Here is a 16,600-nt window from a genome sequence, read left to right as displayed (position 1 = left end):
TCCTTCCTTCCTTGCAAGCCCACCCACCCTAACCCAACCCAACCCACTGCGCCCCCAACACGCACCGCGCCCTCTCCGACCCTCCGACCAGGGATGGGGCTGGGAGGCACCCCGAGGGGAGGAAGAGGAGGAGGAGGAGGCTCTCCTTCCTCTTCCTCCTCGTCGCCTTCTTACCTTCCGAGAGCTCCAGCTCCAGCTCGGCCAGCCGGGCTCGCACCTCCAGCGGCAAGGAGAGGCCCTCCAGGCTGCGGTCCGCCATCGTCGCCGGTCCAGAGGCTCCGCTTGGCTCCTGCTCCCTTCCTCCTCTTTTCTCCTCTGCCTTCCTTCTCTTTGTTCGCAACACACGCCTCGGTGAAGGCGCCGCAGCGGCAGGAGGAGGAGGAGGAGGAAGGCGAGGCAGAGGGACCCGACCTCTCCTCTTCCTCCCTCCGATTCAGAGCCAAAGGCCCCTCCGGTCCCAGCCCTCCCGGACGCCCAGAGTCCCTTCTCTCCCTCTCTCTTCCCACAAGCAAGTCCACGCAGCGCAGCGATGGGGCGGAGAGCGAAGGAAGGCACCGAGAGAGAGAGAGAGAGAGAGACCTGCCTCCTCCTCCTTTGCCTCTGCTTCTTCCTCCGCCTGTTTTCAATGGAGCCCCGCCATAGTGGTGCGGGGAATGGGCTGTCTCTTTTCCCCTTCCGAGTGGCAATCCTGGCCAAATCCTTTCGCGTGGCGGGTGGGGAAGAAACACCCTCGCCACTGAGCAGCTGGCTCACTCCTCGGCTCGGCTCTCCCTTTTTCCGTCCGTCCTTCTCTCTCTCTTTCTGGCACTCCTCGCTCGCTCCACCCCGGCTGAGGATGAGGATTCTTCTCTTTCTCCTTCTCGCTGCAGCGCCTCCAAAGCTGCCTCTGCTTCTCTTTGCTGCTCCTGCTGCTCTTGCTGCTGCTGCTGCTGCTCTTGCTGCTGATTCTGTCACCCGCGCGCACGTGACGCGCGCCTGGGCGCAGCTGCCCCCCGAGGGCACGCGCCTCCGGGAGGGAGGGAGGGAGGGAGTGGCGCGCGCACGCCGAGCGCGCCCCCGCGCACACTCCCCAGGAGGAGGGGAAACTCCTTCCTTTCCTTTCCTCCAGCAAAAAGAGGAGAGAGGAAACTTTGGGCATGTGGGGAGAGCTGGGGAAAAGAGGAGAATGGGACGTGGATAATTATACAGCCGTGGGAGATCATGAGGAATTCCAGACACCAAACAATCAGGGCCAGCTAACACCTCCCAACGAAAGATTTCCCCCCAGGCAAGCTTTGAAGCTGCAAGGCCATTCAATGCTAATCAAGCTGGCCAATTGCAACATAGAACCCTAAGAAATAATGACATTGATAAGGTAAAGGTAAAGGTTTTCCTCTGACGTTATGTCCAGTCGTGACCGACTCTGCCGGCATTGTCTGCAGACACCTCCAAGGTCATGTGGCCGGCATTGTCTGCAGACACCTCCAAGGTCATGTGGCCGCCAGCATGACTGCATGGAGCGCCGTTACCTTCCCGCCAGAGCAGTACCTATTTATCTACTCACATGTTTTTGAACTGCTAGGTTGGCAGGAGTGACATTGATAAACCTAGGAGCAAAATAATAATAATAATAATAATAACTTTATTTTTATAACACGCCCCATCTCCCCGAAGGGACTTGGGGCGGCTTACATGGGGCCTTGCCCGACACAACAATATAATAACAGCAACAAGACAATAAAACAAGTATCCCAACAATAAAACATCAGCATCAATAAAACAGTCGTAAAAATCAACATACTGCATAAAATGTTAAAAACAGGAGACTAATACACGGATCTGGGCCAAAGTGCAGAATATTTCAAAATGGGGAGAGGTAGTTTCACAGCTAAAATAGTCAAAGTGCAATGTAATAATTGCAAAGCATCAGCGATGGAGCTATTGTTGAATGGGCAGATAAATCGAACCTACAACGATTAATCATCGAAGGCCTTTTAGAAGAGCCAGGTTTTTAGGCTCTTCCAGAAGGAGATGATTGTGGGGGTCTGCCTGATCTCTCTGATACTGTATTTATGAATTTAGCACCAAAATATCACGATATATTGAAAACATTGACTACAAAAATGCCTTGGATTATCCAGAGGCTTGGATAAGCGAGGCTTGGATAAGTGAGACTCTACTATATATCGTGATATTTTGGTGCTAAATTCATAAATATAGTAATTACAACATAACATTACTGCGTATTGAACTACTTTTTCTGTCAAATTTGTTGTATAACATGATGTTTTGGTGCTTAATTTGTAAAATCATAATCTAATTTGATGTTTAATAGGCTTTTCCTTAATCCCTCCTTATTATCCAAGATATTCGCTTATCCAAGGTTCTGCCGGCTCATCTAGCTTGGATAAGTGAGACTCTACTGTATATTATAATAATATATAATAATGCAATACAATTAAAATAATATAATTATAGTATAATACATTTATATACATTATAAAATAAACATCCAGTTTCTTCTTTCCTTCCCTCTTCCCTTCAGTTTCATTTCCTTCTTCCAATTGTATTTCCTTCTATCTTCCCTCAAGTTTATTATTTCCTTCTCTTTTCCCTTCAGTTTCACTTCCTTCTTCCTATTGTATTTCCTTCCCTCTTCCCTCAAGTTTATTTATTTATTATTTATTTACAGTATTTATATTCCACCATTCTAACCCCTAAGGGGACTCAGGGCGGATCACATTGCACATATAAGGCAAACATTCAATGCCTTGACATAGAACAAAGACAGAGACAAACGCAGGCTCCGAGCTGGCCTTGAACTCATGACCTCTTGGTCAGAGTGATTGGTCTCAGCTGGCTGTAGCTGGCTGCTTACCAGCTGCGCCACAGCTGGGCCAGTTTATGTCCTTCTCTCTTCTCCTTTCCTTTTCCACCCCTCCATTTTATTACTTCCTTCTCCCTCCAGTTTTCCAATCCCTCCCTTCCCATTTTTCTGCCAAACTAGCAGTTCGAAAACATGCAAATGTGGGTAGATCAATAGGTACCGCTCCGGCGGGAAGGTAACGGCGCTCCATGCAGTCATGCCGGCCACATGACCTTGGAGGTGTCTACGGACAACACCGGCTCTTTGGCTTAGAAATGGAGATGAGCACCAACCCCCAGAGTTGGACATGACTAGACTTAATGTCAGGGGAAAACCTTTACCCTCCATTTTATTAATTTTTTTATTTATTTACTTACAGTATTTATACTCCGTCCTTCTCATGCCGAAGGGGACTCAGAGCGGCTCAAATTGCACACATATGGCAAACATTCAGTGCTGATTATACAGTTATCAAGGACAGACAACACAGACGAAGGTAAAGGGCTGTGGCGCAAGCTGGTGAGCAGCCAGCTGAGACCAATCACTCTGACCAAGAGGCAGAATATAAATGCTGTAAACAAATAAATAAATAAAGGCAGTTTTTCCCATGTTCTTTCCGGCATCTTGGAGGCTCTGCTCGACCACAGCCATGGTGTGTGTGTGTGTGTGATGCTGTCGCTCCATCTGAGGAGCTTCCCCCCAATCAATATCCTTAAGGGCGCCTTTATTACCTCCCTGCTAAAAGCGATACCTATTTATCTACTCACATTTCTCCTTTTGACCTGCTAGGTGGGCAGGTGAGCTGGGGCTAATGGCAGGTGCTCACCCCGACCTGGGCTTGAACTCCCAACCTTTATATCGGCAGGATTTTTTTCTGCAGCACAGCAGTTTAGCTAAGCCCGGCCTTTATTTTTTCCTTCCCGCTCCCTCCAGTTATTTTTTTTTCCTTTTCCCCTCAATTTATTATTTCATTCTCCCATCCTCCAATCTTATTTCCTTCTCCCTATCTCCAGTTTATGATTTACTTCCCACTCCCAGTTTTATTTCCTTCCCTTCTTTACAGTTTTCTTCTTTCCTCCAATTATGTGTTACGATTAATATAACTTTGTTGTAATCCGCCCAAGCCCTGTGTTGCTGTGAGTTTTCTGGGCTATATGGCCATGTTCCGGAAGCATTCTCTCCTGACATTTTGCCCACATCTATGGCAGGCATCCTCAGAGGTTGTGAGGTCTGTTGGAAACTAGGCAAGTGGAAGTTATATACCTTTTGAATGTCCAGGTTGGAAGAAATAACTCTTGTCTGTTTGAGGCACATGTGAATGTTACAATTGGCCGGCTTGATTAGCCTTCCAGCTTCAAAACCTGGCTGCTTCCTGCCTGGGGGAATCCTTTGTTGGGAGGTATTAACCCCATAGATGTGGGTGAAACATCAGGAGAGAATGCTTCTTGAATATTCCCATTTAGCCTGGAAAACTTACAGCAACCCAATACATACACATACATTACACACATATATAAGCATACTTGGATAACTCCATGATTAACTGGACAAGATTTGTCTCTGGGCACCAAAATTAGGTCAGTGTGGTTCCTTAAAAAGGAAAAAAGAAGGTGCACATATATTTTGATTGTTTACTAATATTGATATATGATTTATATCTAGAGGCTTCAGAGACATATGCATCAGACCTCGATCCTGTTGGTATTTTGAACTGAATTAAATGTAATCAAGGAGCCCCCGGTGGTGCAGCATATTAAAGTGCTGAGCTGCTGAACTTGCAGACCAAAAGGTCGCAGTTTCGAATCCGGGGAGCGGAGTGAGCACCCACTGTTAGCCCCAGCTTCTGCCAACCCAATAGTTCGAAAACATGCAAATGTGAGTAGATCAATAGGTACCTCTCCGGCGGGAAGATAACGGTGCTCCATGCAGTCATGTCAGCCGCATGATCTTGGAGGTATATATAGACAACGCCAGCTCTTCAACTTAGAAATGGAGATGAGCACCAACCCCCAGAGTTGGACACAACTCGACTTAATGTCAGGGGAAAATATTTACCTTACATGTTCTCTTATAGCTACGATTTCCATGATTTCATAGCATTGAGCCATATCAAGTTACAGTGATGTCAAAACTTCATGAATTCTACAGCGTAGATGCACCTTTAGTGGGATTTACATAAGTGTTTACTCATTGTGCAACGGCTGATTGAATGGCTTCACTCTATTGAGACTATAAACAAGATTTGAACCTGTATGTTTGTCTAATTCTTTTGCATGGCACTGAAATGACTAGATCTAAACAATTTATGAATATTTGTCAACAAATAGCTATTTCAAATTAAGGAACATTCATGTCCTGCTGGCAGGATTCCCCCAAGCATGAGGTTGGCTACTGTACAAACTGACTACTGAGCTAGACAGATCTTTCCTCTGATCTAGCAGGGCTCTTCTTATGCTATTTATTACCATACATATAGTATATTGTGAACTATCCATGGACATGGATGCTGTTGCTTTTATTTTGCTCTGATTTTATTATTATTATTGCATTTATTATTTTATTCTATTTATTATTACATGTATTATTTTCCTGTATTTATTATTATTATTATTATTATTATTATTATTATTATTACATGTATTATTTTACTCTATTATTATTAAAAGGATACATAAGCACATTTACATTGAAGAAGATGAGAATAATGATTTGATCAGAGTTGGACAGTCTTATTTTAAATTAGAGCTTTATGTAAATATTCACAAACATTTAACTTACTGATGCCTCAATTAATGTAATTTTATTGGTATCTATTTTTATTTCTGAAATTTCCCACCCTCGGCTTATACTGGAGTCAATGTTTTCCCAATTTTTTTGTGGTAAAATTAGGTGCCTCGGCTTATATTTGGGTCGGCTTATACTCCAGTATATGCGGTATATAATGCAGTTCAATGCAGTTCTATACTGTCCATATAATGCCAAAGAGTCCCGTACCTTCCAAAGTATTCTGTCCCACTATTTCCTTGGATAGCCTGTTTTACTGCCACGCAGTTCTTAGCACCAGGAAACTCTTCCTAAAAGAAATACTTAGTGATATACTTGTAATATTTAGAGATACATAATAGCAGAAAAATGTGCATTAAGGGTAGATGTAAATTCTTCAACTCTACAGCCTCACTGCTGGAGTGTTCACTCAGTATAATTTTTCTCCCTTCATAAGGAGGCCAGGATAAACCTTTGTTCTCTATGTCTCAAGTCTCATATGCACAAACCTATAATAAATAGTACCTAGAATTTTGTGAACATTTAACAAGCAGACTTTTCTTATTTCTTCATCCTTTCTCTCCCTTAATAGAGAGCAATCAAATAGTTTTCCACTTTGTTCTTTAACATTATATTTTCAGAAAGCAAAAAAAACAAAAACAAAACTCATACTGCAGTAGAACTATCCTTGTCTGCACTATCAGTTCATCCTGAGGTGAAGATACTCAGGCCAAATATTTACTGTTAATAGACACAAGTTGAACCAATAAAGAGGAAAGCTTTATTAAAAATTAAACACAGATTTGATCAGCAGTAACAGTGGAGTGAGAGATGGGTTTATACCTTGGAAAGTGAAGTCTCTCACTAACCAAACATCTTTTTAAAAAAGCAAGGCCATAGTTCTGTCTCCGCCCTGAAATACATAGCAATATGATCTCAGCTGTGAACTCGGAAAAAAACCTTTAGCAAAACCTGTTTGACCAGAGGTGACACATGGACAATTTTAATGGATATAACCCTTTTTTTCCTTCTTTTTATACAGCCATGCACCAGAGCTCCAGCAGATGTCTTAACTACTCTAAGTGAGAACAGAAATTGGAGACATTACTCTGTTTGGATTGCAGCTCCCAGCACACTCCAGCCAGCATGGTCAGTGGTCATCCTGACTAAAGGGTTCCAGCTCAACAAAGGAACTTTTCCATGTTCTGCCCTGTATATAGAAAGAAAAAAGGGAAGGAGAGGGAAAAAGTGGCAACACCTGTTAGATGAACTTGTTATTATTTTAGCATGAGCAAAGTAAACACCTCAGCAAGTGAGAGTCCAAAAGTGGCAGGCTAAAACCCGGAACCCATGGCTGATACCAAATGAGAGACTCCCTCCTAGGCACACAGAAAAATGGGTGACTTGGAAGACACTGAACAGACTGCACCACGAGACGCAGAGCCAACCTTAAGAAATTGGGCAACAAAGTAGAGTCCACAACATGAGAGTATGGAGAAGAGCAAACCACAGACGACCTGTTACAATGCAGTCTGAGCCCAGCTACATGCATCATGGAGGACCTTCTTACAGCAACACCAGAGTCACTCCAAGTGGCCAGCTACTGGTCAAAGGACATTCAGCATAATGCCATGTTTTTAACACATTACAATGTACCCTCGTTTCGCTTATGACACAATAAATAAAATAAGCATGAACTTTCAAGTGTGCTTGTATCCATGAAAGCTCATAATAAAACAACTAGTTACTGTTAAAGGTGCAGCCACATTTCTTTTTGTCTCCTCTGTTCCTCCATTTTATGCTGGAAGAGTCTAACAGGTCTTTGAAACCTATATTATATAGTATTCGTAGTACCTGAAAGCAGGTAAAAACAATAATGTTGTACTTCATTTTTCTTTATAGCTCATCGTATATTCAATCTATGTGCAGTGCTTATCACAGATCTGTCTCACCGGGTGTTAAGTGGGACAAGAAAGAGACAAGAAAAGTGAAAGCCTATGACACCTGGACTAGAAAGATGTCTCTGAATATATTGGAAAGACTGAGACACTTCCCACAGGTGTATATTAACTGGTCATGATGTCCTTTTCAATCAGCTGCAACAAATCACTCTGACCAAGAGGTCATGAGTTCAAGGCCAGCTTGGAGCCTGCGTTTGTCTCTGTCTTTGTTCTATGTTAAGGCATTGAATGTTTGCCTTATATGTGTAATGTGATCTGCCCTGAGTCCCCTTCGAGGTGAGACGGGCGGAATATAAATACTGTAAATAAAATAAAATAAATAAAGTTAGGATGATCTTTATACATAATAAAAAAGGGGGTCAGGTATCTCCGAGAAGACAAAATAAGCTGTGTCATTCCATAAAAATTGCATAGGGTGATTTGTGTGTATAGATTTTGAATTACAGTAATTTTTATAATTTAAATAGAAATATAAGAACTTTTCACTATGCTAGAGAAGGAATGCATTGAAGGACTGGTATCCAGCTGCTAACAATTGGTGCTGGGCAACTCCAGCATTTCTAGGTTGGATCTACACTGTAGAATTCATGCAGTTTGACATAACTTTAACTTTAACTGACATGGCTCAATGTGATGGAATCATGGAAGTTGTGATTTTACAAAGTCTCCAACCTTTTCTGCCAAAGAATGCTGGTACCTCGCCAAACTACAACTCCCAGGGTTCCATAGCATTGAGCCGGAGTAGTTAAAAGTGATGTCAAACTGTGTTATTTCTACAGTGCAGATGCACCTATAGTCTCTCTGTTTCTTCTCTTGAAGCTACACTCAGGAGCGATATGACTGACCACCATAAAATAGGACAAATGGCCCACTCTATGATAATAGAAGGCTGCAATTTTGGCATTTTTTTTGTTTATAATCTGCTTTTCTCTTGGCATCAGGATCAAAGTGGCTTGCAACCATAATTATAGGGATCAAAATAAGATATGACTACAGTACAACCCCTAAATCCATGGACCTAGTATCCACGGTTTCATTTACGCATGTCCAACAGAATGTCATCTCGGAGTACTCTCTCATCCAGCATGATTCTATATTATTCATGGGCAAGAAGTCTTCATTTCAATAGGGTTCACTATCATTCATGGTTTTGAGTATCCATCTGAAGTCCGGAAACGTATCCTCCTTAGGTTTGGAAGTTGTACTGTAGTTGTATAAATGCAGTTCCTGAATACATATATTTTTTGTTTTGAGTCTTTGGAAATTTTAGAATTTTTAGGCAAGGAATATTCAGAGATGGTTTTGCAAGTTTCTTCCCCTGAAATATAACCTATAGCACCTGTTGTTAGATGGTGGTCTTCCCAGCCAGCATAGCCATTGGGAAATCCTAGGGTAGTCATGATCCAAAAATGTTCATTATCCAAGTTATACCCTTAGGTAGAAATAGCAACAAAAACTGTTGTCTCTCTGGGTTTTAGCCATAGGCGTAGCCTGCTGTTTAATTGGGTTGTTGTATGTTTTCCGGACTGTATGGCCATGTTCCAGAAGTATTCTCTCCTGACGTTTTGCCCACATCTATGGCAGGCATCCTCAGAGGTTATGAGGTATGGAGAAACTACCATACCTCACAACTTCTGAGGATGCCTGCCATAGATGTGGGTGAAACGTCAGGAGAGAATACTTCTGGAACATGGCCATACAGCCCGTAAAACATACAACAACCCTGTGATCCCGGCCATTAAAGCCTTCGACAACATGCTGTTTTATTGTTGACTATGTGTCCTGTTTTATGGCATGCAATTCTCTGTGTCTAGTCCAAATCCTGTTCAAGAGTGAAAATGGTGACTAGGTTATTATTTTCTTGAACAGCAACTTCCCAAGCACTGATGAGTACGTATGGAGTCGAGCAAATATTGTATTATAAAAATGGAAAAGCAAGCTGACAGGCAGGGCCAGAGTAGTTGGGAAGTCGGTGCTTTCCTTTTCTCCTTTCCTGTCTTGCATCTTGCTTGTCAACCTTCAACCCATCCTTCTTCATAGCAAGGATGGGAAATGTATGTCTCTCAGTGCTCTCCAATTGTAATTCCTATCACCGCTAGTCTACATAGGCAATAGTGAGGACTAATGGGAGCAGCACTACAACACTATCTTCTCCATTCTGCTTCTAGATGCTCTTCTGAGACCTGATGTCAGCCACAACCACCATTCACAAAGAGTTTTATATATGCTGATGACCTTGGCCTAACAACACAAGCAAAAGACTTTGAAACAGCCAAAATCCAACTTATTAATGCCTTGAAAGATCTTTCTAGCTACTACAAGGATAACCACCTGAAGCCTAACCCTGCCAAGACACATGCATGCACTTTCCACCTATGGAACCGTGAAGCCAATAGGAAATTGAAAGTTACCTGGGAAGGCCAAGAGCTTGAACATTGTTTCCATCCTAAATATCTTGTTATCACCTTAGATTGAACACTGACATATAGGAAACACTGCATGGACACCAAACACAAAGCAGATGCACGCAATAACATCCTGCAGAAACTTACTGGCAGCGCATGGGATGCAGATCCAAAACTGATAAGAACATCAGCCCTGGCCTTGTCTTACTCAACTGTTGAATATGCCTGCTCTGTTTGGCACAAGTCTGCCCATGCGAAGCAGGTAAACATGGCACTGAACGAAACATGCAGAATAATCACAGGATGTCTTAAACCTAGTTGATAAATTCTACAAACTAACTGGCATTGCCCCCCCCCCCCCAGATGTGAGGGGAAGTTGCTGCTAACTGTGAGAGAAATAAGATTGAACACTGTGAAAGCCATCCACTGCATGGCTATCAGCCTCTTTCCAATAGAGTCAAATCAAGGAAAAGCTTCATGAGGACCTACAACTCTGGAGAATAGGGTTTGAATTCCCACTCACTCGTGGAAAGTCATATATTCCCGGCCTCAGAGGAAGGCAAAAGGCAACCCTCCTCCCTCTGAACAAATGCTGCTGAGAAAGTTTAATAATAGGCTGGCCTTAGATTACTTGTTTCCTGCTGGCCTGTCTGCCTTCTTCCCTTTCCTTCCCTCCTCACTTACCTACCTGTCTACCTTTCGATTATTATGTTTGAAATTCACACAAGACACCTTGAACTTGATTGGATTGGTGGGAAACACATATCTGAATTGGATAAACCAAGCCAAGCTCTTGCCACAAAGAAAATCCGGTCACCTTAACAAAACAGGTTTTATCCTTTGCCTCAGGATTCTTCTCAAGGGAGCCTTTGCCCAACAGCTCACTGTTAACAAGCTATTCTCAGCAAGTAGTAATTTTTACCGCCCTCGTCATCTCTCACAATTAGCCAGGTTGGCAGAGGCTGATGGGAACTGAAGTTCAATCACACCTGCAAGACCAAAGCTCTGTTCTAAGCAATAACATCCAAAGGAATGCTTTGTCACTAATGTTCTCAAATTAAACAAAGAGATTCCAAGAAGTTCAGGAATTCATCCATCTATGCATGTCCTACCTGCTTTCCTATATTGTGCCTTATGTAGAGCTTGGGGGCGGGGGGAGGGGGTCAGCAAGAGAGGGACTGTTCTCATGAGCAAAGAAAACATGTTAATTCAGGTAATATGTGTAGTACTACACAAAAGACATTCCTCTCTTTGCAGGCATCCCCTACAATCTGGATGACCCTAGCCAGCTCTAACCACACCAAAGAGCTCTTTGAATGGGCGCCCAATCCAAAACCAGTTCAAAGAGAAAGAAGATGGGAATACATTCAGGAGCCCATCTAGCAATGTTGCTGACTTGAGCAGGCACACAAGTAAAAATTTTTCTCTATTGTGTGCATTTGTGCCTTCGAGTTGCCCATCAACTTATGGCAACGTTACCATAACATAATATGCACTGTACAGTTGGCCCTCCATATCCACAGATTCTACTATCCATTGCTTGATATATATATAGGTAAAGGTTTTCCCCTGACGTTAAGTCCAGTCATGTCTGACTCTGGGGGTTGGTGCTCATCTCCATTTCTAAACTGAAGAGCCGGCGTTGTCCGTAGACACCTCCAAGGTCATGTGGCTGGCATGACTGCATGGAGCGCCGTTACCTTCCCGCTGGAGCGGTACCTATTGATCTACCCACATTTGCATGTTTTCGAACTGCTAGGTTGGCAGGAGCTGGAGCTAACAGCGGCCGCTCACGCCGCTCCCGGGGTTTGAACCTGGGACCTTTCGGTCTCCAGCTCAGTGCTTTAATGCACTTCGCCACCGGGGCTCTGGTATATATATATATATATATATATATATATATTCCAAAAGTAAACTTTGATTTGCCACTATGCCATTGGAACCAAAGTACAACGGATACCAAGGGCCTGCTGTATTTCTATGTAAATTATAATAATAATTTCTAAATATACCATATATACTCGAATATAGGCCGACCCAAATATAAGGCGAGGCATCTAATTTTATCACAAACAGTGGGAAAACTTATTGACTCGAGTATAAGCCGAGGACGGGAAATGGAGCAGCTACTGGTAAATTTCAAAAATAAAAATAGATACCAATAAAATTATATTAATTGATATATCAGTAGGTTAAATGTTTTTGAATATTTACATAAAACTGTAAGTTAAGATAAGACTGTTCAACTCTGATTAAATCATTATTCTAACCTATTTCAATGTAAATGTGTTTACATATTCTTCCAATAATAATAAATAATAAATGTAATAATAACAACAATAGAGTAAAATAATAAATTTAATAATAATATTAATAAATAGAGTAAAATAATAAATGTAATATTAATAAATAGAGTAAAATAATAAATGTAATAATAATGCAGTAAAATAATAAATGCAATAATAACAATAATAATAGAGAAAAATAATAAATGTATTGTATATACTCGATTTAACCCGACCCGAATATAAGCCAGCCAAGGACGCTCGCTTGAGTATAAGCCAAGTGGGGCTTTTTCAGTCCTAAAAAGGCCTGAAAAGGTCAGTTTATACTCAAGTATATATGGTACATGCACATACATATATATCATAGAATGTTAAATTTGGAAGCGACCACAAAGGCCTCTGCTGTCCTTAAGCACATACTTAATACATACTTAAGCACTTCTGAAAAATGACATCCAATTTCTGTTTAAAGACATCCAAAGATTTAAAAAATCATCCTCACTCTCCAAGGAAATCTGTTCCATTGTCAAACTGCAATATATATCTCAATCACTGCTTGTGTGTGCATGCAATAGTGGAACAGTGGAAGCTGTTCAGTTGTGAAAAAAACTACCTTAGAGGGTGGAGGGCTCTTCATCGAAGGAGTTTGGATGGATAAATGTATATATATGCCAATTTATGCAAATCCAAAATGTTTTTCCAGTGATACAGAGGCGGCCAACCTTGTCTGATGATTGGTCTGGATTTATTCATCACTGCTTTTCTTACTGTAACCATGACTATACAGTTTGAGACTATAAAAAGGAATTCTGCTTGTAGGAATTCAGCCAAGCAGCACCCATAGGATGAGATATGAGCTTAGATGTGATCCAGGCCATCTGGGAAGTACATCTCCTTCTCCATCTTCAGTGGGAACAAATACAATGCAATGTAAATACAAGTAATGACCCTTTATGTAATTGCTGGATTACAATGTAAGGACTCTTAGCTCTTAAACGTCCCTTATTTTTAAAGGCGTTTACACAATAATTAGCCTCCCTACCACCCTGAAAATAATAATTATACCCATGTTCAAAAGGTGGTTAACAAAGGGATTCTGATTTTTTCCCCCCAGGGCTCAGCCTAAAGCAAGTCAGTGTTAAGTGCAATATAATAGAATATAATATAATGGAGATGAGCACCAACCCCCCGAGTCAGACATGACTGGATTTAACGTCAGGGGAAACCTTTACCTTTACTTTAATGTTGTCTCTAGCTTTTAGAAGCAGCAGCAGCCTAAAAGGGGAATCAGGGAAGGCCCAATAATGGCATCAAGAACCTTTCATTTCTTACTGAAAGCTTTAACCAACGCTAGTCTGCCTGGGAAGCAAATATATACCCTGGCATGTTGTATGTTGAATTATTGGCCAGGTATGCTGAGGGATTCTAGGAAGTGCAATCCAAAAGTGTAATGTATTGAAATTGTATTTAAAAGGTATTATTTTCTTTTTTTCTTTTACAGAGAAATATAGATACAGATATACAAATACACTCTGAATGGTTAACTTAAGCATCAGAGATTTTGTTCATAGTTTTAACACCACTTTCGCCATGGAAAGTGGTATTCTCTAGCCGTTTCAATGTCAGTGGGATGATAAACCCATTCCAGATTTTATCCTTCCTGCTACTTCAAAAGCTTAGGCCCCATCTACAGTGCCATATAATTCAATTTGGAATTGCATTACCGTATAAGGTTCTTGTGGCTTTAAAGGAGCTTTCCAAAACCCCATTTACACTGCCATATAATGCGGTTTGGAATTGAATTGTATGGTCATATAATGCAGTTTAATTGCTTTGAACTGCATTACATGAGTCTACACTGACCATACAATACAAGTTCAAGCTGCATAACATGGCACTGTATATGGGGCATTAGAAAGTTCCTTTAAAGCAGTGGTTCTCAACCTGTGGGTCCCCAGGTGTTTTGTCCTACAACTCCCAGAAATCCCAGCCAGTTTACTAGCAGTTAGGATTTCTGGGAGTTGAAGGCCAAAACATCTGGGGACCCACAGGTTAAGAAACACTGCTTTAAAGATACAAGGAGATACTGATAATTATATCCATCACCTTAGCGTTCAAAATCAACTGCACAATCCTTTGCTTCTCAGCAATTCTATGTTTTGGTCACATGGGATATTTGAGAATATTTTGCTCAGCCAAGCACTGTTTATCTTTATTTATTTCATTAATTTTATTATTACAATTAATTTATTATTTATTATTAAGGTATTCATTTATTGCCTCTTCATCACCTGAGTCACCAAGGCAGAGTACAACAGAGAAAAAGAAAACTTTCAAAGCACTTCTAAAAACAATTAAATAATTGAGACATTTAAAATATCCCAAACAGCAGCTTTTAAAACATTGGCTGGCATCCTGTCCTAATATTGTAAACTGGTTTCTGATAACAAAAAGGTGAAATGAACTATGATGCAACACTTGTATTCTCAGAAGCGGAACAGAGAGTGCATCTACGCAGTATAATTAATGCGTTTTGACACCACTTTAGCTGCCATGATTTAATTCTATGAATCCTGGGATTTGTAGTTTGGTGAAGCACCAGTATCCAGTACCCAGTTTCTTTGTCCTCTTAGCAGTTCAGCCAACTTTCGTGAGAACTCGGAGGTGAGGAAAAAATTCGACATTGAGTTGATTTTCTTCCTATCAGTTTTCTTCAGTGTCCAGCTTTCACAACTTTCCTCCATGAGATTTTTAACAAAAGCAAATCCTAAACCTGGAGCAAGGCAGAATAGACTGTAATTTCCAAAATGAGTCAGAGAAGTTCTGGGAGTTATAATTCAAAAAAAGCATGCTCTAGCAATGAGGTATTACATCCTCTGCCAAAACAAAATTGTACGTATGGGTCAGTAGTTGTTACTACTGCGGTTATTCTAAGAAATAAAAAAATTACCTTGGTAGTGATATATATTTTCTTAGGTTCTCCCCATTAACAGTTATCAGGTCCAGTTGGCTTCAAGGAAATCTGTCCCATAGAGCCCCCTACAGGAAAGAAAGAATCCACCATCTGCAGCTGCTCTGTTCTGAACATCTAGTTTTAAGTTCATACTGTAGTATAACCCTCTTACTGAACAGAGAGAAAACCAAAGTGTTCTTCCAGCAGGCACCTGCAAATCCTTCTGTAATGCCAGAAATACAGCTTAAATGTGTAAGATGAGAAAATGTTGACCATTTCCGCTACCTTGGCAGCCACCTTTCCACAAAAGTCAACATCGACACTGAAATACAACACTGTCTGAGCTCTGCAAGTGCAGCATTTTTCCAAATGAAGTAGAGAGTGTTTGAGGATCGGGACATTCATAGCAAGACCAAGATGCTTGTTTATAAAGCTTTTGTTCTCCCAACCCTGTTATACGCCTGTGAAATGTGGACAGTCTGCAGACATCACATCCAACTTCTGGAATGATTCCATCAGCATTGCCTCCAAAAATTCCTAGACATTTCTTAGGAAGACAGGTGTACAAATGTCAGTGTTATGGAAGAAGCAAAGATCACCAGCATTGAAGCAATGATCCTTCTCCATCAACTCTATCAGACTGGCCACATTGTCTGAATGTTTCATTGCCGTCTTCCAAAGAAGTTACTATACTCCCAACTCAAGAACAGAAAATGAAATGTTGGTAGACAGGAAAACAGATTTAAAGATGAGCTCAAAACTAACCTTAAAAACTATGGCATAGACATCAAGAACTGGGAAGCCTGGCCTTTGAACATTCTAACTGTAGGTCAGCTGTGACCAATAGTGCTGTGGAATTTGAAGAGGCATGAATACAGGGTGAAAGAGAGAAACACACCAAGAGGAAAACACCTCAAGCCAATCCTGACCAGGACTGCCTTCCATCTGGAAACCAGTTTCCTCACTGTGGAAGAACATGCGGATAAAGAACTGGTCTTTACAGTCATCTACAGACCCAGTACCAAAACCTACACTTGGAAGACAATCATACTCAACCATGAGGCATGGCCAATGATGATGATGATGATGATAATGATAACCCTCTTATCCACTGATTCACAATCCATGGTGTCACTAACCATGTTCACCCTGGAAATGTTTGTAAGCCTCCCTAGGTCCTCCAGTGCAATGGAACAGTATGCTTCCAGTCCAAATATAGTCAAAGTAAAGGGTTTGCTATTATCCACAGTTTCAGATATCCACAACGGTCTTGGAATATATATCCTATGGATATGGGGTTCATATTGTACTCAATAGTGCAAGTCCCTGAGCTCAGGGACTTACAATCTCTTTTGACGGTCTAGGAAAGAAAGAAACATCTTTAGGTA

At 41.4% G+C, this 16,600-nt stretch overlaps 1 protein-coding gene and 1 long non-coding RNA gene across 7 annotated transcripts in view; one reads left to right on the top strand and one right to left on the bottom strand.

The window, feature by feature from the left end:
• The window catches only part of dip2c (disco interacting protein 2 homolog C), a 332,595-nt gene extending 331,660 nt beyond the window's left edge, over window positions 1-935 (bottom strand). For 3 of the 6 annotated variants that reach the window (XM_016994244.2, XM_016994245.2, XM_016994246.2), the window contains exon 1: window positions 175-934. In XM_016994244.2, coding sequence (XP_016849733.1) covers window positions 175-259 — 85 coding nt within the window. In that variant the 5' untranslated portion in view covers window positions 260-934. Of the gene's footprint in view, window positions 1-174 lie in introns of all 6 variants that reach the window. The other 3 variants (XM_016994243.2, XM_016994247.2, XM_003221935.4) reach the window with 2 other exon arrangements.
• Window positions 936-1,006: 71 nt separating this feature from the next.
• Window positions 1,007-7,363, top strand: LOC134292469 (uncharacterized). The gene is made up of 2 exons (XR_009999714.1): window positions 1,007-3,341; window positions 6,651-7,363. It is a non-coding gene; the product is annotated as an uncharacterized LOC134292469 (long non-coding RNA).
• Window positions 7,364-16,600: the final 9,237 nt, after the last annotated feature.

The sequence above is a fragment of the Anolis carolinensis genome, chromosome 6 (assembly GCF_035594765.1).
Source record: "Anolis carolinensis isolate JA03-04 chromosome 6, rAnoCar3.1.pri, whole genome shotgun sequence".
NCBI lineage: Eukaryota > Metazoa > Chordata > Lepidosauria > Squamata > Dactyloidae > Anolis > Anolis carolinensis.
This window is presented reverse-complemented; position numbering and strand designations above follow the sequence as displayed.